At 43.3% G+C, this 26,096-nt stretch overlaps 1 protein-coding gene across 2 annotated transcripts; it reads right to left on the bottom strand.

Annotated features, from left to right (window-relative positions):
* Positions 1 to 2,336: 2,336 nt before the first annotated feature.
* CD48 (CD48 molecule) lies at positions 2,337 to 26,038 on the bottom strand. 2 transcript variants are annotated; one of them, XM_059146056.1, is made up of 4 exons: positions 25,791 to 26,038; positions 7,933 to 8,232; positions 4,398 to 4,526; positions 2,337 to 2,711 (listed from the first exon to the last, which is right to left on the bottom strand). In XM_059146056.1, the coding sequence occupies exons 1-4, from the start codon at positions 25,870 to 25,872 to the stop codon at positions 2,632 to 2,634; spliced, it is 591 nt and encodes a 196-aa protein (XP_059002039.1). In that variant the 5' UTR covers positions 25,873 to 26,038; the 3' UTR covers positions 2,337 to 2,631. The 2 variants fall into 2 exon arrangements, with proteins under 2 accessions (XP_059002039.1, XP_059002038.1); XM_059146055.1 differs by having other exon boundaries at positions 4,398 to 4,664; positions 25,791 to 26,032.
* Positions 26,039 to 26,096: the final 58 nt, after the last annotated feature.

The raw sequence follows: 26,096 nt of genomic DNA, 5'->3' as shown, positions 1-26,096 counted from the left end.
TCTTCTGGCTGCCTCAACCAAATGCAGCTCTCGGGGACCCACGCCCCCAATACAGAATCCAGTGGATCAATGGTCTATAGGAGTTCACAGAGACCCAAAATGACTTCAAAGGAATTGTGTCATGAAAGCTACTGGCTTCCACAGAGTGTTGGGAAAATGTGTGTCCATCAAGGGGTAAAACAAATAGTTAAGTTAGTTTTTTGCATGATTCCTACTGTTCTAGCTAAAAAAAAATGCATAGGCATGTACAGGCTACAAGATATGAATTGAGTAATTTCAATTATTTCACAAATTAAGTATTCTTTATTTTGTTCAAAACTAACATGGCACAATGTAAACAATAAAATTCGTAATAATAACTTAAATTTTAAATTTCCTTTACTTAGAACATTAAATAGGTATTTTAGAAAATCATCGCAAGTACAGAAAGGCTGCAGAATAAAGGACAAAACTTTATATTTTAGAGCATTTGATGATACTTTTTCCCTTCTTTTTGAACGGGGGGCCCCACATTTTCATTCCACACTTAGTCCAACAAATCACGTATCTGGCACTGCCTTAAGGGAAAGAGGCAGGGAACAGTTTGTGCCAGTGACCTGGGCTGGCAAAGGCAGGATTTGCCTCTGGTCTTCAAGGAACGAGATCCAATGGAAACCTGTTGCCTGGGGAGGTGCGCGCGCTCCTTGGCTGTGAAGGACTGTGCTTATGCTGGATAGAAAGTAACATTTCTTTCCTCTTACTGCTTGTCCCCAGAAATGCTCTTTGATGCTATTTGTGCACATTTGTGTGCATGTCCCTTCAAGAAAACCTCTTCTGCCACAAAAACAGTGAAGTAAAAGGGAAGGACATTGCATGTAGAAAAGAGACATGGACAGTCCCACCAGAAGGTGCAAGCCGACCAGAGGTGAGGCTGGGACGGAACCACAGGCTGGACTGAAGGAGATGGTGAGAGTTTTAGGGAGCCCAGGCTACCTCATGGTGACAAACAAACACCAAACTTCCTTATGTATGTTCGGTGTAGACCAGGCAACCGGCTTCCATGCAATGGCTTGGACCCAGGACCCTTGCATTATGTGGCTCCACTTCTCAGAGTCCCTCACTTCTTGTCACATCAATTCCATCCATTTTCTGTTGGCTAAAACCAGTCACATGGCCCCAGCAAAATGGAAAGGGAGCTGAGAAAGGTAGCTTTCCTTTTGGCCCATGTATTGGGATTCTCCAGCTCCAGCTCCAATAAGAGCTGCACATACACACACACACACACACACACACACACACACACACACACACACACATCTATTATAAGGAATTGGCTCATGCAATTATGGACGCTGACAAGGCCCAAGATTTGAGTCATCAGACTGGAGACCCAGGACTGCAGATGGCATCTGAAGGCAGGGAAAAAATCCAGATGTCCCAGGTCAAAAGCATTCAGGCCGAGGGAATTTTTCCGTACTCATGGGAGGTAAGCCTATTCACACCTTCACCTAATTGGATGAGGCCCATATACATTAGGGAAGAAAATTTGCCTTACTCAGGCTACTGATTCAAATGTTAATCTTATCCAGAAAATCCTCACAGACACACATACAGAATAATGTTGAGTCAAACATCAAAACCAGTCAAACATCTGGTCACCTCTGTGCCTCAGCCAAGTTGACACAGAAAATTAACCAGCATAGCCCAAGAGGGAAATGAGAGCACACGGCATGTTCTGGCTGGAGGAGGGCTGGATGGCAGGGAAGGCTGGTTTGCTGTAGAGGAAAAGTGATCTGTGGTGGGACCCTTCCCTGAAGGGGAACACATCCTTGAGAGGACCTCTCAGCTCCAGGCCCATGAAAGCCTTGGAGGAGTTGAAGACACAGCAGAACTCCCAGGTGTTCTATCAGTGCTGGGCCTGGGATGGGGGCTCCTACCCTCCTGTAATGGAAGACCCTAGTGAGAACATTTTGTTCATTTGTTGGTTTTATGAGATCCTGTGACACAGGTAGGACTTGAAGAGTTGCTCGCAAAGGGAGGGGGCGGTGCTCGGCTCGCCAGGAAAGGCTTGAGAGGGACCCTTTTTATGTGGCAAAGCTGCATGCTCACTCCTACTCACTCCAGAGGGGTAAGCCTAGCGCCATATTCCCAGGAAACCTAAAGAACATGCTCCTCAGAAAGGAGGCCAGAACTTGGGGGGAGGAGTTGGAACCCCAGGAGATTTGGCAGGGATGTGGGAGCAAGAGTCAGAGACAGCACAAAGTAACACCTCGGACACACGAACACATAGGAGCCTATGGTCCCAGGCTCTTCTCCTTTGTATTGTATGTGTTCAGGCCAACGGAGTAGACACGGTCTGACAGTTTGACATTGATGGTCACGTCCTTTATTTAAACAAGAAAACACTGCATAATGTGATCACATGTTTTGGTGGGAAGAATATATGAGTATCGATGCAAGTACGTTGGAAAATAAGTAGAAGATATAAAATAAAATATTACTGTCGTTTTTAAAAAGTTAACTTGAAAATCCTTGTAGATGTTTCAATAGCACACTTTCTATCATCCCATGTAGTCAGAGCTCCTGCCCTGGATAACAGCTTGGCTGCTGATGAAAGTAAGACCCGGCTGTCTTGAGTTAGAAGAGCTTGTCTCAGGTCCAGAGGAGGCCAGGAATAATGGGTACCATGACAATTAGCCATGTCATAATCCAAGCTACTGCAGAGGATCTGCCTGAAAAAGCAAGAAAACTCCAAATGCTTGAGTGTCTGGACTTTCAGGAAGGTAAGACTATCTCCCCTCTCCATTTCACCACCCACATCCCATCTATACCAAGAGGGAAAAAGACAAGGAAGGGGAAGACTGATAGGAAGGGAAGGGGAGAAGAAGGAGTAAGAGGAGAGGAGAGGAAAGGAAGCAGAAAATAAAAAGAAGAAGGGACTGAGTGATACAGTAGGGAAGGGAAATGAGGGATGCTTTTCTGGGACAATTTGGGTCGCTAAAAAGTGAGAAGATTGGCCTAACCCTTCCAAAAAATGGCCTTAGTATTGTTTTCATCCTCATTGTAGATGAGCAGTCACCCTCATTTTATAAAGGACAGGGGCTGTCTCTCTTTCTTTTTCTGGATCTCAGGATGTGGTGTTGATATGAAGGTGGTCTCATGGCCAGATACCAAACTGTCACAGAAGGTCTGTGGTGGCAGGACAGTCTAGAAGAGGCATGGCAAGTCAGGTGGGAAGAATGAAGAAGAATGCCCAGGTTCCACTGTCCTTGTGTGGGAAGAGAGAGGTGAAGAAATCAGCACAGGTAGGAGAGTAGACTAGGTCTAGGAAGACCGTGAAGAGCACTGTCCCTGGGGGCCATGGTCCCTGAGGACTGGCATGACAGGGAACTTAGGCAAATGTCGGTACCATAGGTATGAGTTATTCTGGAAGGGTATAGATCTGTACACTCAGGGATGTCGTTTCAGGGGTGTGGAAAGTACAAGACCCAGAATGCTGGGGATAGTAATCTAAATTTATTGAGGGCTCTACTGTCTCCAGAATTGAAGAAACTGGTTTTAATTTAAGTACCATTCACTGGAGACCTGTCAGGCACTGTTCTAGAGAGGGTATCTGTACTGTCTCATTTAGTCCTCTTAACAGCATAAAGATTACTATTTTGTCTGGTATTTAAGAAGGATACAACTTAGAGAAGGGCACAACTTGGAGAAGCTAAGTCACTTGCTTAGCTATTAAGTGACAATCCCAGGATTAACCCCAGGTACCTGACTCTAAAACCTATGAGCTTTTTGCCCGATCCTGGCTATCCCACTATCAGACCCGTGTAGGCTTGATAGAGAGCCGGCAGTGATGCTCAAGTGAGTGTGTCCTCCCAAGAGACAGAGAAATCTGAAACATGAAACCCAGAGTCTGTGTTTCTAAAGAGCAGAGAGTCTCTGCCTTAGGATGAGGCCCTCACCCCTGTCCCATCCTTGTTCTTCCTCGTGCTCATCTACTTGGCCCTTCTTTCCTTTGCTGAGTTGGGCTGTCTGCCAGGAACCCTTCATGCACCTGCTCAACTGTGTCTGGTCTGCTCTTCCACTTGGACTTTTCCCCTGACAGCTCAGATAATCCTACAATCACCCAGGCCCCGGATTCTAAGACCGTGCATTGTTAGAGCAGGGTAGGAGTGCCAGCCACCCTTTGCAGGCGAGGACGATGAACTCCACAAAAGCCAGGTAAGCTTGTTGAAAGCTGGTGGAAGAGCCCGGGGTAGAACCCGAGCCTCTCAGGGCTCACAGATGCATTTGGGATCCTCCATCTGAGCAGGGGACTGAACAGGCTCCCCACACCCTTCTTCATTTCATCCAAAAGAAAACTAGTTGCCCGAGCCCCCCACCCCCACCCCACCCCCAGCTCCCTTGGGAACACTTCTTACCTAGTTTACAAGGTGGGGTGAAATAGACAGTGTCATTCTTGCTGCTCACGGGATTGCTGAGTTGGCAGGTGTAAAACGTGGAGTAGTTATTTGGCTCAACGATGATGTCAAGCACAGAATTCTGGAGCCCTGTTGGAAAGGGCTCTGAGTCCCTATACCAGGTATAGTTTATGGACTGGTTTGGCATCCTGCATGAGAGCTGCAGGTGACATCGATTGTCCACTTCCTGTGTCTTCTGGATTTCTATCTCAGGTTTAGGTACAGGATCTGAAGATCAGGAGGACGTTGCAAGATGAGACATGAGTTCATGCATTTATGAGGCAATTATGCTTTTGAGTGTTTAGCCAACAAAACACAAAGGCAGCTAGGGAGGAGCCCTGAGTGCAGCGGAAACTGGTGCCATGGAGAAGAGGCCCCTACAGGAGGAGCCAGTGAGCAGCTTGGCCCTCTGGAGGTTCAGACTGGAAGGGCTACTGCTTGGGGGTGAAGCTAAAATGGATTCAGGAGGGGGAGCTGTGCACCCAGAAACAAAATGGGGTTCTGAGTCTCTGTGGGCCAGAAAGAGCAGCAGAGATCTCCTGGGGTCAGACTTGGTATCCCAACTGTCTAAGTTATGTGAGCCTCCTTCTCCAGCACCAGCCCACAGTTGGCACCGTGGCCCACCTGCCCATCAGAAGCTCTTGGGCTCATATTCAGAGAGAGTCCTGGAGTAAGAGATACTACCCTGCCCACGGCAAAGCCCTCTCCTGGATTCATGAGAAGAAGCTCATATAACCCCCAGCTCACATCAGCCGTGATGAACTGTATCTGCTAACTTTGGTATCTCGGGATTTAGCACATTGCTTACCTGATAGGAATCGGTAAGTATCTGATGAAAGGGTGGGTGGGTGGGTGGATGGATGGATGGATGGATGGATGGAGCAGTTATGATATACAAAGGACAAAGAAGCAGCTTTGGAGTGAAATCAGCCTAGGTCTTGGACTTGGAGTGACATTATCAAGATAAGTAACCCCTTGAATTTCCTTCTCATGGGTAAACTGACTGTACCCCATAGAACAATGTTAGTGAGATAAAGTGACATTGTCCATGGGGCACAAGCGTTCTGTGCATGTTGGAGGTCACATAATCATTACTGCTGTCGTCTTGCCACCAGATGGAATGAAAGATAATCCCAGCATCTGCTGCTTCCTTTGCCAGGGCCACTTTTTCTGAAACCCTCTGGGCCTTTTCATGTTGCCCATGGGTAAAACACCTGCAGAATCAGTGCTGCTTTGGTGTCAAAGGATTAGACGTGCCAAGAATTGACCAGAACAGAACTCACGTATGGCTACAAGTGTATGGGGGGCGATGGGAGTTCCGTCTGTCTGGCCTCCGGAACGCTAGCCCCATCTTCTCTGTGAACCCCCCTGAGACTGCTGGACTTTCCCTGCATGCTTGAACTGAGCAATTTTCATACTATTTTTTTGCCATTTCCTGCCATCTAACCTCGCCTCATACATCTTCCGCATTTCACATGGCGATCAGCATGCACTGGGTGGTTTGTGGTGGGGTTCATTTAGCTAGCCAGGGTGGTCTGGCTCTAAGATATCTCCTTGGAGCTATCAGAAATTCAAGGACTGTACTGAAGAATGAGATTTCTGGGGATGCCTGGGTGGCTCAGTTGGTTAAGCAGCTGCCTTCGGCTCAAGTCATGATCCCAGCGTCCTGGGATCGAATCCCACATTGGGTTCCTTGCTCAGCAGGGGGTCTGCTTCTCCCTCTGCCTCTGCTGCCATTCTGTCTGCCTGTGCTCGCTCTCTCCCCCTCTCTCCCTCTGATAAATAAATAAAATCTTTAAAAAAAAAAAAAGAATGAGATTTCTGCAAATCCCATCCTGAGGGTCATATGCCCAGGCAGGTGTGCTTACGTCACACCAGCTTATGGAATTTAAAATCTCCAGAATTGTTGCAAGCTGATTGTGAAACCATTGCTAACTTGGAGTTGGCTGTGGTGGGAGTAATTACAACAGAAATTGGTAAATGATATAAATTTGGGCTTTTCTTAACACCACTGTAAGAGACTTTGAATCTTTTCCTGTTCCCAGAACCTCCCAAATTTTCAGGCCACGTGACTTGGGGGAAGTATGTGAGAAGAGGCTTCCAGCCCCTTAGAACAGGAACCATCTAGTGGGTGGATTATAAAGACACTCTTCATTTACACTGTTTTGGGGAAGAAAGATTACAGATATGCTCTGAGTATTCTGTAGAGATTTTGTGTTTATATTTTTGGTAATTATCTGGCAGAAGGAAACTGGATGACAGAATGATTTGGTTTGGGAAAAACCCCTTATTTTCATTTTTTATGTTTCATTCCCATTATCTGCTTTGATTCTCATAACACCCTAAAAGGAAGAAGTCATTATCTTGGGTAGATATCTGTTGCGGATGTCTGCCCACCCCCTTCTTTAATTTTGTCTACCTCAACACCACAGAGGTCTCCCCGGGAGCCAGGTTTCTGCCTTAAATTCTGACCCTTTGGGCCATAAGTATTTCAATCAGTACACATATTTGAATCAAGTTGGCTTAATCAGTTTCTCTCTTTTAATTTCTCTTTAAATTCTGAGAATTTAAACCCAGAGATACAAAAGTCTAGACTCTAAGAGGTAAGTCATGTACATGGCAGTGATCTGGAGGCATAGTCTACAGATTCCTGAGGCCGGGAGCTCAGGGCTGGCCCTGGTTCTCTTTCTTCCTGCTGTTCAGCCCTTCCTAACTCTTCTCAGTTCCTTGAATTGCTCTAAATAGTTCTGGTTTCTTTAACAGACTTTTTTCTCTTTCTTTCTTTCTTTATTTTTCTTTCTTTCTTTTTTTTTTTTTTTTTTTTTTTGCTAAATTTACATCAAATTGGCTTCTTTTACTTGCCATGAAAAGAAACTTACCAAATATGGGCACAGAGATGTTAAGATCTTTCTCTAAGATCACACAGCTAGGAAGTGAGCTAGCAACGAACGTTTTTAACCCAGGTCTGTCTGATTCCAAGTATAAGATCCTAGTCCTTATTCTCCACATATTGGTTAGGCTAGAGCCGTGAGTGGAAGTTTTTGTCCTATCCATTTTGAAAAATTAAAAAACAAACAACAACAACAACAACAAAAAAAAAACCCTTCCTTTAACAGCTCCTGCCCCATCCTGTGTCTCTTGTAACTTTTTCCTTAAGTCTGATGAAGTTTGTGTTCAGGTATATTATTAAGAGGAGCTCAGAACTGATTTGGGTTGATCACAGGAGAGCATCAAGAAAATAGGAAATCATTTCTATAGTTTTCCCTCTCCTCACATCTCAGATCACTAATATCAGAAGAACTTTTAAATGTCCTCAGGCTATCAACTTGGGCTCTGCTGGCCCAGGGTCACTCCCCAGAGGAAGTGGCTCCAGGGGAAATTAATGAAGCCTGTCCCGAGGTTTCTGTATTCTCCTCCCAGAGAGAGCCCCCATGAACCCTAGGAAACCTCCCAGTGGTCCCTCCGGGGTCCTGGAGTGGGACTGCCCCAAACTCACCGTATACCTCCAGTCGGGTATGCCACTCCTTCTCTGTCCCAGAATCCGTCAACACCCTGAGGATATAAGTGCTGCTGTCGTTTTTCTGGACATTATGGACGCACAGATTCTGGTTTTGACCAAGACTGACCCTGCCCTTAAATTCAGAGTCGAAGAGAAGAGTCTGGTTGGACTCCCATTCTAGAATCTTCTGATTAGTGGTGTAAAACCAGGTGAGTTGTATGTACTTAGCAGGCAAATTGGAGATTGGAAGACACGCGTTGGTGCCAGAGATGGCAGTGACCCGATGGTCTGAAGGACCTGTCAACGAGAGTGAGAGCGCTCTTAGAAAGGCAGAGGGGCCCAGCAGGAAAAACTTCTGCCTGAGCTGGTGGGACGGAGAAGAGAGAAGAAGTTTCTGCTTGGAAACAGTAAGTATGGTCTTCACCAGGGGGTCTGACCTCTGATCAGGAATGCAGTAAAAGTTGGAGCATGAGGGTGGGTATGGGGGTAGGGTGTGTTGCTGATAATCCTTCTAGTTCTTCCCCAGAAGATAAAGAAAAAGGACACTGATACTGGCCCCAACTCTCTCTCTTGCTCTCATACCAGTAGATTTTCAAATAAAATGATGACAAGTCATAGCCCCTCTTCTGGGCTTGTGTTCCCTCTTGCTTTAATTTACTTCTCTAGCAGTAGGCAGGAAGTAGAGAAGAAACAAAGTTTTAAGTGAAAAAAAAAAAATCTTAAAAAAAAAAAAATAAAGGTATGCCTGGGTGGCTCAGTTGGTTGAACGACTGCCTTCGGCTCAGGTCATGATCCCGGAATTCCGGGATCGAGTCCTGCATCAGGCTCCCAGCTCCATGGGGAGTCTGCTTCTCTCCCTGACCTTCTCTTCACTCATGCTCTCTCTCACTGTCTCTCTCTCAAATTAAAAAAAAAAAAAAAAAAAAAAATCTTTAAAGTGAATGGGAACCAGAGCTATTCAGTGGCAAATTATGATAGAAGCATGAAGGCATTTCATTAATGAAAGTCCTATGCTATTTTTCTGGGATTTGTAATTTTTATAGTATTTCTTAGCTTTTAAAACGTGTGATACGTTGGGTTTCTTTTCTCATTCTAACTAAATTCACTTTTGTTCCTATTTGTGTTTGCTGTTCTTTTTTTAAAATTTATTTATTTATTTATTTATTATTATTATTTTTTCATGAGGGTGCCCAAACCTTGTTTGGTTAAGGCAAAGAAAAGAAAAGATGACAGCAAGAAAGATGCAAGACGAAAGGAGGTGTGCTGAATCTTTGTAGAGGGAGAAGAACAAAGGAGGTGGATATAATTAGGCTGAGAAAGAACAGTGGAAAGAAGCTACCTGTAGAAGAAAAAAAAATACAACCTGTACTACTCTGGCCTCCTCTACTGTCCCTCAAAACCTCAGTCATATTGTTCAACGTCATGTATATATATTCAGCTGTTCACTTTCCACAAGTCTATCCTTTCCAAAAGCATTCTCTTCAACTGTTAAAAGACTGAAAATGCCTGTGTCCCCAGGGCTTTCAAGTTTCTGGTTATTAATCCTTCCCACCACCCGTCTCTGCCTTCAACAGTCTATTGAGCACCTACCCTGTGTCTAGTGCATAGGCAGACATACTCAGGCATTCCTGGTCACAGCGCTTCTGGTTGGTCCATTCCACACACTGTCTTCCCTGGGACATAACCAACTCAGTGCCCGTAATGGTATTTGAACAAGCACTATGTGCCTGGCACTGTGAGAGGCTCTGGCATCAACGATGCAGGCGGAGGCTTTGCCTCTCGGAGCATGCAGCCCAGCAGGACATTCTCTTCAGGATTTTAAAATCACCAGACACAGATTCTAGACTTGTTCTCATTCTGCTACTTGCTTCCATGTGAATTAATAGAAGTGATGACAATAGATAGCCCAGATTAGTGTTTTCCAACCTTAGCACTATTGATATTTTAAGCCACTGTTGATATTTTAGGGTTCTCTGTTGTGGGAGCTGTCCTTGTGCACTGCAGGAGGTTCAGCAGCATTCCTGGCCTCTGCCCACTAGAGACCAGTAGCCCTTCCCAGCTGTGACAATCAAAATGTCTCCGGATATTGCCAAATATCCCACCCCCCATTCTGGGTAAGATCTACTGGCCTAAGTCATCCTTGGCAAACTCTCCAATAAGTGTCAGACATATGCTCAGGAAGATAGAACAACTCACAACTAACCCCATCTTTATTTCTCAGTAAGAAGTGAGCGCCAACCACCAGAATGATCTTTTGGGCATCAGTACACATAGGTAGTGAAGACAAGAGGAAGGAAAGCTACAACATCCTGTGCATGTTCATATCTTAGCAATCATGTCATATTGAAATGATGTTTGATGTCTCCTACCTGCCTCGATCACCAGAGTATACGCTTCCTAAAGAAAGGAATGAGTCCTTTGAGTCTAATTCACTTTCCATTAAAGTGTGAGAGTTGAGAACATGTGTTCTGAAATCACACTGCCTCAGTTCAAATCCTGGCTCTACCACTTGTTAGCTATGTAAACATGAGCATGTTACCTACCTTCTCTGTCTTTCTTTTAGTTATGATCTCATAGAGTTCATAATGGTTAAATTTATGTGTCACGTTGACTGGGTGCCCAGATAGCTGGTAAAACATTGTTTCTGGATGTGACTGTGAGGGTGTTACTAGAAGAGATTAGCATTTGAATAGGTAAACTGAGTAAAAATGATCTCCCTTACCAATGCGATGGGCACCATAATCCATCGAGGGCCCAAAAAGAATAAAAAAGCAGAGAAAGGGCAAATTTACTTTTCGCTTGATCTGGGACATCCATCTTCTCCTACCCTTGGACTTTAGTATTCCTGGCTCTTGGGCCTTGGACTTGGACAAGGACTTACACCATTGGGTCTCCTGGTTCTTGGGCCTGCAGATTTGGACTGGAGCTCTACCAGTAGCTTCCCTGCGCCACCAGCCTATAGATGACAGGTTGTGAGACTTCTCCATACAGAGAAGTACACAGTATGGGTTATGCTTCCATAATTACATGAGACAATCCCTCATAATAAACCTCTTTCTATGTATTTATATATATATATATATATATATATATATATATGTATGTATACATACATATATATAATAAACCTCTTTCTATTTATATATATAGAGATATATATTCTGTTTCTCTGAAAAAGTCTAATACAGAGTTTCATTAATAAAATGCTTAGAATATAACAATACAAATAATCAATTAATAAAATTAAAGTACTTAGAATAATACTTGGAAGAATAGTAAGCATTCAATAAATTTAATGTATTTTTTTATTATTACTACTTACATTTTTTTGTATCCATAACACCCAGTACTATGCCCAAGTTACTAAGATGTTTAACAATTACCTGTTAAACTTATTTTATTATGCCAAAACAGTGGTAAAACAAGGACTAGACTAATGATTTTTTTTTCTAGAAATGGATGTTCATATGTGAATCTGAAAGATTGAAGAATGTGAAAGAAGGGGCCTCAAGTTAAAAAAAAAAATGTAGCAGCTCTTGAATCAGCTTTCACTTATAGACTAATGGTCTAAAAATAAAGGATGTCAGTATGCACAAGAGATAACACAAAACCAGGTCACTGACGTAGGACATGTGATGAAAAAGAGGTCCCAGTACCTCCATCAGAACAGTCAACTTCCCTGAAGCTTCCTTGTGGAAGGGGAAAGAAGGATGCATCTAATGAGCAAGAATGAAGAATACACAGCACATAGACTCAAGTTATGATCCAGGTCCAGTTATATCTTCCATCCTTTCTCCTTGTGAGAATGGAATCTGCTTTATAAGGACAAAAAACTGCTTTATGAGGACAAAGAGATTATATTTGGCAAGGGTATTCCCAAGACGATCAAAAGAACTTCAAATTTTAATGTAAGGGACAGGGAGAAGCTAGGGCAGACACACAGTCACTAATTTTGTAAGCTTCTCAAAGGCAAAGACAGTATCTGCTCAATTTTGAATCCCCACCATACTCAGTTGACATTAAGAGTTTAGTAGACAATGGCTGAATGGACGACAGTGACAAAACGTATATGTAAGTGCTCCCGGTCTTCTTGTCATAACCTCCTGCTGGTCAAAAACATTTTTCATATTTTTACTTTCCACTCAGCTTCTCCCTCTTGTTTACTTCTTAAGACCCATTTGGACTGATGAGGCAGGGAGGAAAGGAAGAGATAAGCAAATACCAAGGTTACTCAAGCTGGTTTAGGAAATAGGGCTGTTAGCACATTGGGGCTCAAAACTGTAAGACTGTCTGGGCAGCAGATGGATGGGACAGTTTGAGAAGACTAGAGAGGACAGGAAGGATGAGTGTAGGAAGTGTTGCTGTAGTTTTTAAATTGGATTTCCTTTAACATCTTTTGAGAGACTGTAAGTAGAAATCTGAGTTACTATTTAGTTACTTATAACCAATGAACTGTATTTCTTAGATATGAAAATGTGCCCAAACTGGGCCAATGGGGCCCTGTCTAATGGCTGGACCCTGATAATAATAAATGAATAAAATCAATAATGAATGAATAAAAGATGATTATTAAGAGGAGCAGTGGAAGAGGTGCCCAGGAATTCTCAAAAAAACCCAACAACATAGAAATGTATTGAATATGGCATTCAAGTTTTCAGATATCAAAAATCAATGCAAAGCACCTAAAAGAAACCTTAAAATATTAATCCAACATCCTCAGAAGGGCTGAGATCATGCCTGAAAACAGAAAATGGAAGAGTGAATTTTGTTTTGAAATATCTAATGAAAGGGTAGCCTGGAAAAGTAATAAAAACCTGAAGATAGAAGCAATAGAAAGAATGCTCGACTGACCATTTAAAAAGAGGTAATAGTCTTCTGAAAGAATTCTACAATTCATTCACAAGTTAAAGAAGAAATATGGATTAATTTTACAAGTATAGATTGCAAAATTAATGTGGAAATTAAGTACTATAATTTGGGGTATCAAGATGGTGGTTTAGTCTGCTAATTGTCTACTAAATTCAAATAAATTGATATCTATAATATATTTATGGGGTGTTTTTGTTTTTAAAGTAAATTGACAAAATTTTGATTCACCTTCCTCATAACTGCATATGTTCAAAGGCAGGAGAAGTACCTGTAAAGAAAGTTAATTCTACCAGGAAAAAGTATTTGGTTATGTGGATGCTTAGGATAAAGTAACTGTGTTTGTGTGCAGTTTACAATTAAAAAATGAAGCAGCTCTTTCCTGTGCCTAGCCATGCTTCCTGTCCGTAGAAAACCAAAACTAAAATGGGGAAGCAAGGAAACAGAACAAAGAAAGTGATCATTTCATATCAAAGGGTCTACCCAGCAAAGCGAAAGAGGTCCTAAAGAAGTTCTCATCACTTTAAAATCAAGTCACATGGCATCTAATAGAATTATTAAGGAAGAAAAGACATGAGTTTTAAAGATATTAATATGGAGTTACCAAGAGCTCTCTGATGGTATCAACCATTTACCTAACTTGTACAACCTTTTAAGGAAGTAATATTTAAAACTGAAGTATAATTGACATACAACATTATATTAGTTATAGGTGTACACCATAATAATTCAACATTTGTGTATATTGTAAAATGGTCACCACAATAAGTCTAGTTTGATGACTTTCTGTAGTGTTATGCTTAGATTCTCTTCTCATTATCTTTTGTGGACCTATCATTGATTTTTGTTTTGTGTTTAACCTGGTTAACCATGAGGTTCACATATGACGGGCTATATATATAACAGTCTACTTTAAGTGCAAGTTAAGCTTGATTGCTTTCTAAGACCCTGCATTTTTACTCCCCTCTACCACATTTTATGTTGTTAATGTCACATTTTACATCTTTTTATTTTGTGTATCCCTTAAGTAATTATTGCAGTTACAGTCATTTTTTACCACTTTTCTCTTTCAACCTTCATACTATATAAGTGATTATTCTGCTACCTTTACTATATATTTACCTTTACCAGTGGGACTTTTACTTTCATACATTTTCTTCACATTAAAGAAGTCCCTTTCACATTTCTTTTAAGGATGGTTTAGTGAAGGTGCACTCTTTTAGCTTTTGCTTGTTGGAAAAGTATCTCTCCTTCAATTCTGAGTGGTTATCTTGCCAGGTAGTGTATTCCTGGAGGGAAATTTCTTACTTGCAACACTTTGATTATATTATGCCACTCCCTCCTGGCAAAGTTTCCACCAAGAAATCTGCTGATAGCCTTGTGGGTGTTCCCCTGTATGTAACTAGTTTTTTTCTTGCTGTATTTAGGATTCTCTTGTTACCTTTAACTTTTGACATTTTAATGTCTTGTTGTGAGTCTGTCTTGGAAATCTCTGGAATTCCTGGGTCTGATGTCTGTTTCCTTCCCCAGGTTAGAAAAGTTTTCAATCATTATTTCTTCAAATAAGTGTTCTTCCTTTTTCTCTCTCTCTTCTACTGGGAGACTTACAATGCAAATATTATTCCACTTGATGTTGTTCCATGAGTCGCTTAAGCTATCTTCACTTTTTAAAGTTCTTTTTTTCTTTTTGCTGCTCTGCTTATGTGAGTTCCACTGCCCTGTTTTCCAGTTCACCAATTATTTGTTCTGTGTCATCTAGTCTGCTACTGAACATCTCTAGTGCATTTTTCAGTTCAATTGTCACATTCTTCAGCTCTGTGACTTCTGTGTTGGGTACTTCCTCATATTTTCTCTTTGTTGAAGTTCTCACTGTGTTCATCTGCTTTTTTTCCTGAGTTCAGTGAGCATCTTTATGACCATTCCTCAAACTCTTTATCAAGTTACTTATCTCCATTTTAGTAAGGTTTTGGGTCTTTTTTCCCTTGGGATTTTGTCTTGTTCTTTCCTTTGGAATATATTCCCCTGTTTCCTCATTTTGCTTTATTTTCTGTGTTTTTTCTATGTGTCAGGCAAAACAACTACCTCTCCTGGTATTGAAATGCTTGCCTCTGTAGGTGATGAATCTCATTATTTAACCATGGTTAAAGTGATTGTCTCTTGCACTCTCTGATTACTTCAGACCCATGGAACCCAGAAACACAATCCCCCTGAATCACCAAAGAGGGTGTTCAAGGGGCATCCCTTGTGTGAGCTGTTTTTGCTTGCTGATTTGGAGGGACTATGGGGTGGGAAGGGAACAAAACACCAGCCCACTGAGGAGGCAGCATGGTAGGGTAGAGCTGCATCAGCCGCACAACAGAGCAGGTGCTAGCAGTTTAGAGTGAGAGTGCAAAATTGGCACCTAACAGCACTAGCAAGCTAGAGATAGAACATAAAAATGACACCCACTGGCATCTCCATTCCTGGATAGAGTCCCAAGAGACTTTGTCTTTGTGGGAGACCCTTTAAGATCAGCAAATTAATCTCCTTCACATATGATATAGGCTCCTTTCAAATGGTGCTTTTGTGTGGAGTCGTAGAATGAGTGAATCTGCATGTGAGCCCTTCCAGAGTGGAATCTCATTCCCTACAGTCCTATGGTTTTCCTGGGTATAAGCCCCACTGGTTTTCAAAGCTCAATATTTGGGGTAAGGCTTGTCTCTCCAGTGCAGGTCCCAAGTTGGAGTTCCTGATATAGGGCAAAAAACCCTTGTTCCTTCAGAAAGAAGTTCTATATTTGTGGGAACCCTTTCCAATGGTGGATTGCCATGCCTAGGGTGGGCTTTTGGTGATACTGCCTCTCCTAACCATCTTGATGTGGCCCTTTTATCCTTTGTTCTAGAGTAGCTGTTCAGCTAGCTCACAGGTTCTTTACAGAGAGAATTATACTGTGTGTAGTCATTGATTTGTGTCCATGGAAGGAGATGAGTTCAAGATCTTACTACGTTACCATCTTGAACTGCTTCCTACCTTAAGGAAGTAATTTGGCAATAGAGATCAGGACCCCAGATTTTGTTATGGATGACAAGAGTACTATTTCCTAAGATGGGAAAACTAATGAGTTTACTAGGCCAGACTGCAATGGGTCAAGAACTCAGTTGAAGCTGAGAGAGAAGAGAGAACAAAAGTAAACTGTTCTAAGACATTTCAGTGTGAATGGAAAGGAAACTAGCAGGACATTTTGTAGAGGGACATGGAAGGTAAAAAGAGTTTTTTTGTTTTATTTTTTACTTTTATTTAAGAAGGAAAAGATAAGCTTTGATAGGTCAAGAGATGGAGCCAGTGGAGAAGGAGACATGGAAGAGAAAGAAGGTGACCAGTGGCATTGGGCTAGAAGAGGTTTAGAGAAGAGTTAATGGCTCAGGTCTTGCCTGGAAGAGGAAATACTTCATCCTTTGAGGGAAAAGAGAAGGAGGAAAAGACAGCTGGGGATGTAGAGAGTTTGTAGTTTAGAGGTGGTAGGCAACAAGTTGAGAGGTTCTCTGCTTAATGATCTCCAGTCCCCATTTTTTTAGTGAAATAAGAGGCAAATTCTTTGCTGAGATCCCAGCTTGACAGAAACAATGATTCACAACTTCCTTTCTCCCTCCCTTTTCCCTTCCTTCTATCTATGCATATGTCCATACACATATACATATGTACATCAATTTATTCGTTTATTCACTCTTCTAATAAATGTAGAACAAACACTTACTATGGACTAGGCTCTGTGGTAGGCACCATGCTAGAATTAAAGAGACATAGCTCCTTATCTTAAGGAGCTTCCATTCTTGTGGATACAGACAATTAACCACTATTGGTGATAAGTATTAGGATAAGGAAAATATGGAATACAAAGGGAGCATATCACTTGAATTTAGAGGAGTCAGGAGTGGCTTCCATAGAAAGTGTGAGTGGGAATTAGTATAAGTAGAGATTAGCCAGGGAAAGGTGAGGACTGAGAGTAATCAATGTTCCATCTAGAGGAGAAAAGTATCAAGTGTTCAGAGACCACAAAAGCAAGGTCCACTTAAGGAAGCAGAAGTAGTGCATTTGATTAGAACACCAAATGGGGGAAGGTAGTGTAAGGCCTATTTAGCCCCACCTCGATTGAACAGCCATTTTTTTGTTTATGCAGTAAAACTTAAAATGACCCTGCCCCCCACCCCCAGGAGAACTTACTTAAAAGCAAGTCTGGGAAACCAGTCTCAGGTAACAAAGCCCAAATACAAAAGTGGGTCAGGTCAGGTGGAGATAACGGCCCAAATGCAGGGATGAGTCAGCTCAGGTGTAGACATCCAATCATAAAGTGCACTTACTATCTCCCTAAATACCAAGGAGTGTGGACTCCACCTTCTGGGCGCCTTTTGGGTGCCAATTCTGACCAAGGAGATAGGCTAGTTCAAATAACTACTATGGGGTGAATTGTAGTTCAATTGGCCACCCGTGTGTGACCTAGCATGACTGTGCAGCTTTCTCTGTGTATTACAATCTCATTGGCCACCTGTGTGTGGCCAGGCTCAACCACATGGCTGTTGCTCTATAAAAGTTGGTCTGTGAGACAGGGAGGGTCGCCCTCTCGGTAAGGTAGGGCCCCAACTGGTCTGTTTGATGGTCAGTTTGATTCTTGATGCTTGGCATGAAATAAAGCTTTGCTTGACCTTCGCTTTGTGTCAGTCTCACTCCTTTGACCATGGACCCATTATTGGGGGACCCAACATTGGGGGCTCATCCGGGATTAAACAAGGAGAATTGAGCCAGCATCAGAATTTCTGAGAAAAGCCTCTGGAGGTAAAATCTTGGGATCCTGTCTGCCTGTCTGGTTGAGGAGCTCCAGGGTATGGCCCACCGGGGAGAAACTGGATGCAGCCATGCTCCTCAGGACTGGAGTAGATGCAGGGATGCTCCTTCCCTCCACTGGTAGGTTGTCAGGGGGTTCAAGTCCCCCTAGGCAGCCAGGGGGTTTGAGTCCCCCTAGGCAGTCACCGGGGGTTCGAGTCCTCCTAGGTGGTCAGGAGATCAAGAAAGTCCCCACTGGTGGCAGGTTCTGGGTAAGAACTGCTGGGCCTGCGGTTGTCTTTGTCTTGTCTTTTTGTTGTCTGCTGTGCTGTTTATTGTGTTTGAAGGAATGGGGCAAGCAAAGAGTAAGGGTAAGTTAATGGCTATAACTGGAACCAACTGTGGTTAGTCTAACTCGAGACAGAGATTTTAAGGAATATTCCCAAGCAGCTGCCAAAACTCCCTTTGTTTTGGGGACATTCCTTGCCCTCTCTGGCCCAACATGGACTGCCTAGCCCCTCCCTCTTGCTAGCAGGAAAGCATGGCGTCTGCTCCTCTCTTGGAGCTGATGAGCCCTAGAACTGGGAAACCTTTCTATGCCTTCTGGTGGCACTTTGTTCTGTTCTTCACTGTTGGGAAACAAGAAGAGCACCCCCTGGACCTAACACCCCCCACTCTGGATCTTCCCACCTGGGTCTAAGGTAAACATTCAAAGCAGAGTGGACCCAGGTGGATGTAAATCAGTATTTGAACTAAGTTAAGTTTGTTGGGTTAATTAGGATGAACATGTCTTTTGAGTTAACAGTAGTAAATGTGAAACTTCAGAGTTTTTACTTAAGGTCTATTAAACTCAAGTTATTTATGTTAAAATCTGTGTTAAAATCTCTTAACAAAGAGATGAATAAATTGGTTAATTGTGTGTCTCAAAGTTTTAATGGGTAATTGTTAAAAAGTAGCTTTCAAAGTCTTTGGTAACCTGAAACTTTAAACCAAATGGGATAAAATGCTAGAGCACTTGTTGCTAGAACTAGGTTTGTGCTTTTGAAATCTGTTGGTAAACATCTCTTGTGCTTAACTGAATTCTGTTGTAACAGCTCATGATTGGTTAATAGTCATCATTAGAGATTGAGGTGTTTCCAAGAAAATGTAAATGGTTTTTCTTCGCCCACCCAGACTCAGAAGGCTTTTCCTTGATATGCTAAGTTACTCAGGGAGTACTGCTAAACCGATGATAAACCTTGGGTTACATTTGGGTAAATGCTGTAACTACTCTAGAGGTTCTATACATTTCCTAAAGTTTTAATGTTTTGATAAGGGTCATCGCTTGATATTTAACCATATCTATTCTGAGTTTTTGTCATTTGTAATTGTTTTAATTCTCTTGTAAGATGAATTCTGCCCTAAAGGAAATTCATATGGGAGACTTTCAGGACAAATACAGGTCTTTGATATGTTAAAATCCTGGAACTGAAATGGGTAAGAATTTATAGAAGTAAGAGCTGCATTCGGACTAAACCAGAATCAGTAACACGGGACTAGATGAACTGAAAGGTTCAGTTGTGTCTCTTAATATTTTGTCTTATTTTAAACATGACTGGTTCTGTAATGTTTGCTCTTCCAGACTAGGGAAACTTTTTCTTAAGTTATCTGTAACTTAAAGAGATTTTAAAGTATTCATTTGTAAATGAATCAAGGCATTCAACTTTTCTCTCTTTCTGAACCCTCTGAAAATAAAAAGGTCTCAGTAAGTATTATTTCTTCCATGGCAATCAGTCATTTGCATAAGTTCAATAAGAATCTGTTCTCCTTGTAACAGAACACCATCAGAAACACTGGTTATTTTACCAAGGCTTTGACTGGAATGTTATATTTGAAAAGACTCAGATATGACCAGACAGCTTAAAGGAACTAAGGTTAACTTTATAAAACCTGGAGCCGTAAAGCCCTTAGAAACTGTTGGCCTGATACCTTGCTTACAGAGTTCCCAGCAGCCTTACCAGGTGAGTAAAGAATGTCACTTCCTGGCAGGATACTTTGGGAACCTCAGGAAGAGGAATTCACCAAAATTGACAGGTATTGCAGGCATGTCTTGTGGCTTGGCTTCTATGTGGGTTGGCTTCTGGCCTGGAGAGGTTACTAAAATTTCAACCTAGAGATTCATTATAAGAAGTTCCAGCAAAGCAGATTCTAAAAGATCTATATGAACACTCGCTGTTCTTGCTGAGCTTATGTAAATAATTGGCCAAGTTTGTTAAAACTGGACTTGTTTTTCAAATGAATTAGTCCTGATTTGGCTATCTCTGGAAATGAGGGTTGGTTTTTTTTTTTTTTAAGATTTTATTTATTTATTTGACAGATAGAGATCACAAGTAGGCAGAGAGGTAGGCAGAGAGAGAGAGAGAGAAGGAAGCAGGTTCCCCGCTGAGCAGAGAGCCCCATGTGGGGCTCGATCCCAGAATCCTGAGATCATGACCTGAGCCGAAGGCAGCAGCTTTAACCCACTGAGCCACCCAGGCGCCCCAAAAATGAGGGTTTTGAATAAGAAAGAAAGCACAGCTTTGTCAGAGCCACGCCACTTATTTAGGCTTTGATCTCCATGAGGGAGTTCCTTGGGATGATGGGCTACTGCAGGCTGTGGACACTGAGGTTCATGGAGATGGTGCGACCTCTCTACGAACTGGCTAAGGGAGGACTCACTATGGTAGAGTGGACAGCTGAGGCAGAAGGAGCATTTCAGGAATTACAAATAGCCTTACTGCGTGCCCCAGCATTGGCCATCTCAGATGTTACCAAGCTCTTCCACTTGTATGTGGATGAAAAGGCAGGGGTGGCCAAAGGAGTTTGACTTGGACTCGGGGGCCTTGGCAAAGGCCAGCAGCCTATCTTAGCAAAAAAAAAAAAAAAAAAAAAAAAAACAAACTAGATCCAGCAGTGGCTAGGTTCCCCCCCTTGCCTCCATAGAATTGCTGCCATGGCCCTCCTGGTCAAGGATGCAAGTAAATTAACTTTGGGTAAAAATCTCATCTTGACCACCACTCATGCTATTGAGGGCCTTCTCCAGACTCCACCAGACAAACGCCAGAGTGATGGGGTATCAGGCCCTCCTTCTCAATGAACTGAAAGTGACTTTCTGGCCCCTGGCGGTGCTAAATCCAGCCACGTTGCAACCAGAGGAGCTGGCTGACCACCCACACGACTGTGGGGAGGTACTAACCCAGATCACAGGAATAAGGCCAGATCTCAGAGACACTCCCCTCCCAGATGCGGAGATGACCCAGTTCACAGATGGGAGTAGCTACATGGTCAATGGAACAAGGTATGCAGGGGCTGCGGTGGTTTCTCCTGAGCAGGAACCTGGACAACAGCCCTGCTACACGGAACCTTGGCACAAAAAGCGGAGCTGATTGCACTCACCAAGGCACTGCAGATGGTCAAGGGTAAGAATGTCAACATCTATACAGATGGTAGGTTGGGTAGAGGCTTTTTCTGCCAAACATGAGATGGCAGGAGTGGTAGCCAAAAAGCTACTACAGGTTTGGGTTACCTCTTGAGATCAGGTCAGACAAGAGCCCTGCATTTGTGAGTTCAGTCTTGCAGGCACTGGCCAAGGCTGTGGGCACTAACTGGAAAATACATTGTGCCTACCGACCCCAAAGCTCTGGTCAAGTAGAGAGAGAATGAACCAGACTCTTAAAGGGACCTTGACAAAGCTAATTCTGGAGACTGGCAGTGGATGGGTGGATCTCCTTCTCTTCGCTCTCCTCAGGGTGCGATGTGCACCTTACTTAAACAAGGTGACCCCATTTGAAATAATGTTTGGGAGACATCCCACCCCCCCCACTCTGCCCTCTGCTACAAAAGGTTGCCCTAGCAGAAAAGACTGATCAGTCTGTACTCCAGTCACTGCAGGCATTGCAGTCTGTCTTGGAAGGAGCCTTCGCAGAGATCAAACTGCCTACACTGGGACGGAGACGGAGGTGGAGCCACATCCTTGCCAACCCGGGGACTTGGTTTGGCCCACCAAGTGGGAAACGTGGAGCTTGCTGGAAGGGACCCTTTGCTGTCATCCCGACCCACCCCCACGGCAGTGGAAGTTGAGGGCGTCGGGGCCTAGATTCACGCAGGTCACATCAAACGAGCCAAGGACAAGGGCGCCCCCAGAGAGGGATGCCGCTGCGATGGACCCCGCCCATCGTGGACTAAAGCTAAGACTCAAAAAACAACGAGTTCATTGAGTTCCTTGTTGCTCCAGTCGTTAAGGTATAGGTGGGAGATATAGACAATTGCAAAACAGAGGAAGGCTTGACATACTATTTCTAGGAAAAGGGAGGCTCTGCTTAGCCCTAGGGGAGGAATACTGTTCCTGGGTAAAACACACTGGAGTCATTAAGGACAGTCTGGCAAAATAGGACAAAGAACTGGCTGAAAAGTCAAAGACTTGACTAATCTCCAAAGAAAAAGGGGAAATGTAAGGGCCTATTTAGCCAGAGCGGCCCCACCTCGGTTGAACAGCCATTTTGTTGTTTATGCAGTAAAACTTAAATTGACCCTGCCCCCCACCCCACCCCAGGGAACTTACTTAAAAGCAAGTCCAGGAAACTGGGAAACCAGTCCCAGGTAACAAAGCCCAAATACAAGGCATGAGTCGGGTCAGGTGGAGACATCCAAGCAGTAAAGTGCGCATACTGTCTTTTGGGTGCCAGTTCTGACTAAGGTGATAGGCTAGTTCAAATAGCTACTATGGGGTGAACTGTAGTTCAACTGGCCACCTGTGTGTGACCTAGCATGACTCTGCAGCTTTCTTTGTGTGTTACAATCTCATTGGCCACCTGTGTGTGGCCAGGCTCAACCACATGGCCTTTGCTCTATAGAAGTTGGTCTGTGAGGCTGGGAGGGTCGTCCTCTCTGTAAGGTGCGGCCCTGACCGGTCTGTTTGACGGTCGGTTTGATTCTTGATGCTTGGCGCGAAATAAAGCTTTGCTTGATCTTTGCTGTGTATCAGTCTCGCTCCTTTGACCATGGACCCATTATTGGGGAACCCAACAGTAGGAAGTGACCACATTATCTAGTGCAGGCTTATGCTCAGTGTCTGCTGTAATTCTTGTTCATTATGATGACCATTGATGAGTTTTTAAAAGAAGAGTAAAATAAACATCACCATTTAAGAAAATTTATACCAATGGCAGTATGGTAAATACTAGACAGAAGAACTGAGTTTTTAAAAAAAGAGCTTTTAAGCAGGATAGGAAACAATTCTAGTAATTGGATGAGAGAAAATAATGTCTTGATTTAGGACAGATGGTTTGATCAGCCAGCAGAAGTGGGTGGAATTAGATATATTTGAGAGACTTTTTGAAGGTATAATTAACAGGACTTACTCACTGGAAATGACAGGCAAGGAAACGGAAGGAGGTAAGGATGGCTTCCAGAATTCTGGCTTCAGTAATTGGACACAGAGATGTCATTTGTTGAGAAAGCAAACAGCAGAGGAACAGCAGATTATAAAAATGTTTTTAAGTCAGTAAATTTTTGATATTCTTTCCATCAAGAGGTGGTACCTCCATCCTCTCTCCTTGGTGATGGCCTCAATGAGTGGGAGACAGCAGAAGTATGACTCACAAAGTGAGGTTAGAAAAGACCATGTGAAGTCTGCCTACTTCTGTCAGGATACTCACCCTAGGAGGTTTGGCTACCATGTAAGAAGATCAGACAAACGGTTAGTGTAGTATTACTCAGCCTAGGCACCAACCATGTGACTGAAGAAACCTCAAAGATGACCTTACGCCCCACCATGATCTGGCCACACACACAGGAGATACTGAGGGTAGTCTGCCCCCTCATTCGTACGCAAAATAAGTGATTATTATTATTTTAAGCTACAGAGATGTGATGGCTTATTTCACAGCAATAGATAGCCAGAACAAAGATGATGAATCAGATTTGGGGCATATGTTTGGAGAATCTGGAGATGTTTTAAAAGCAATTAAAAATTCAGATCTGAGGGTAATGAGAGAACTTGGGGCTCTGAAGTTTACTTATGTCTGTCTCAGATTATGTGTGTCACATTTTCAAAGCAATTCCACCTTCTTCATTTGATTTGATCCTAATAATAACCTCTTGAAGAAACAGGAATCATAAGGGGCTCCTGGGTGGCTCAGTCATTAAGTGTCTGCCTTCGACTCAGGTCATGATCTCAGGGTCCTGAGATCAAGCCCCAAGTCAGGCTTTTGGGGGAAGCCTGCTTCTCTCTCTCCCACTCTCCCTGCTTGTATTCTCCTTCTCTCGCTATATCTCTCTGTCAAATAAATAAATAAAATATTTTTAAAAAAGAAAGAAAGAAAAAAATGGGAAGTATATTATTATACCCATTATAGAGTTGAGAAAGCAGAGGCCCAGGAAGCATTTATGATTTATAGAGAATCCCATAGCCTGGAACCCAGACAAAACAAAGGTCTTCTGATGCAGTACATGCTTCTTCCACTGCACTCTGCTAAGTGCTATGAGCAGAAGGAGAAGATGCCCAGTAGTGGAGGGAACCTAAAATCAGAGCGCTGAGAGACAAGCCTGAGGAGGGATGAAAGAGGAGATTTAAAAACGCTTCTCCGATTTTTCCACAAAAGCACCCTTTACCAGGGAGGAGAGTACCACTAAGACCCCCAGGAATATCTAAACATAGAGACCGAAAGAAAGTTCTTTGAAGTCTTTCATTCATATATTCAATAATTATTTATTGAGCCCAGGCTAGGTTCCAGGCACTCTGCTAAGTTTAGCACTGTATGTACGTGGTCTCTGTCATCACGTCCTCTCAAGGAGACACTCAAACAAGCAATTCACCATCATAACCTGGAGGCTTATACGAGGAAGTCTCATAAAGATGGAAGCCTACAGAAGGGGCAGAAGGAGAGGATGGTGCAGTGAATCCTGGGCAGAAGGAAAAACCGAGCCATAACAGAGAAAGCACCTCCTTCAAGGCAAACAGCAATTAATAGGGGGGAAGTCCTAAACTGGGGATAAGATGACCATCTGTGGGCATTATCTATGCATGAAAAGATTTAGACACATGCCCTATGTCTAGAGAAAGTCCTGAAATACTCCAGTTCTCTTAGCAGTACTATCTTTCCCCAACAGTTGGATTAATATTTCACATCAGCCCCCACTCGCAAGGCCATATCCGTGTTCTGAGTTGAGTCAGTGCCATGGAGCCCATACAGCTAGGAATGTCCTGAAGGCATCGTGTGTCTAGATGTACACAGTCATCAACCAGACCCAAAGTACTGTCACCCGGAGAGTTCCTACAGCAGTGGTCAACAGGGCATGACTGAGCATGACTGTCTCCTCTTCCCAAAAGTTACTCCGTAATTTTATGATGCTGTGTTGGTTCCCCATGCTTGTTCATTTTTACTCTCCCCCCCCCCCCCCCGTAGTGGTGAGCACTAAAGCCTTCAACATGAAAAAGACCTGAGTATCTCTAAAAGGGAGTAGTGAGAAAGGCAATAGCTTAACTCCCACTTCTCAGCTGACGTGAAAAAAAAAAAAAAAAAAAGGTACTGGAAGGTGAACAGCTGTAACAAAACGGAGAGCTAACTCAGTCCCTGGGTACATGAGGGGGACCAGGACAGCCCATGGCAGAGGAATGACCCTCAACGCTTAACAACTAGATGCTGAGAGCTCCTTTGATACTGAGGTGCCTCGGGCTTCTACTCAGACCCTCATTCAGAGACTCTAGAGAAAGCAATCCTCTCCGGGTTTTCTTTCCTACAGTTTAGGTGTCTCTTTGGGATCATGACAACATCATTTACCTTTGTTCAGGACAAAACCCCTTGCATCAACAGAGGTCTGAAGAATGCTTCAGGGAGCACAGCAGACCGAGCAGAGCAGAAAACGTGGCAGCCATGAATGGGCAGCTTCCTCTTATTCAAAATGCAAAACAAAAGGAAACATCTTCCCGGACCGAAGCCCCCGTCTCCCTGAGGTCCTGTTTTTTGTCATGATCCCTTGGGGAAAGAGAGAGGCTGATTTTCCAAGGCTCAGAAAGTTTCCCCAACTCGCCACAGCCCTCCTACCGGCACAGAAGTATCTGCTGCCTGGAGCCCACACTCCCCTTTGAGGACTAAGCCCCACCCCATAGCCCCTTTCCCACCTCACCCGAGCCTTCAGTGCACAATCACATGCACACAACTTGTGTGAAGTACCTTGAGTGCTGGTTGGCCAGACCAAATGAAACAGCAGTAGAAGTTCCAGAGCCAGACACGGCTTCTGCCTTTGGGAGCACATGTTACTTCCCAGGAACACTGGAGACAGGTGGGAATCAGGCTAAGAAGAGACCAAGGGCTCCAGAGCCATTGAAGTCACAGTCCAAGGTGAGAGGAAATCTCACTGACCTTTCTGATGCTCAGCAACTCATGGGTGGAGCCCGGAGACAGAAAACAGGAAGGCCCCGTATCTCAGAGCACTACGGAAGCAAAATGAAATTAACTTTTTTTTTTTAAGTTTTTTTT

The sequence above is a fragment of the Mustela lutreola genome, chromosome 14, assembly GCF_030435805.1.
Source record: "Mustela lutreola isolate mMusLut2 chromosome 14, mMusLut2.pri, whole genome shotgun sequence".
Lineage (NCBI taxonomy): Eukaryota > Metazoa > Chordata > Mammalia > Carnivora > Mustelidae > Mustela > Mustela lutreola.
Note: the sequence above shows the minus strand (reverse complement) of the source record. Positions and strands in the feature narration are given on the sequence as shown.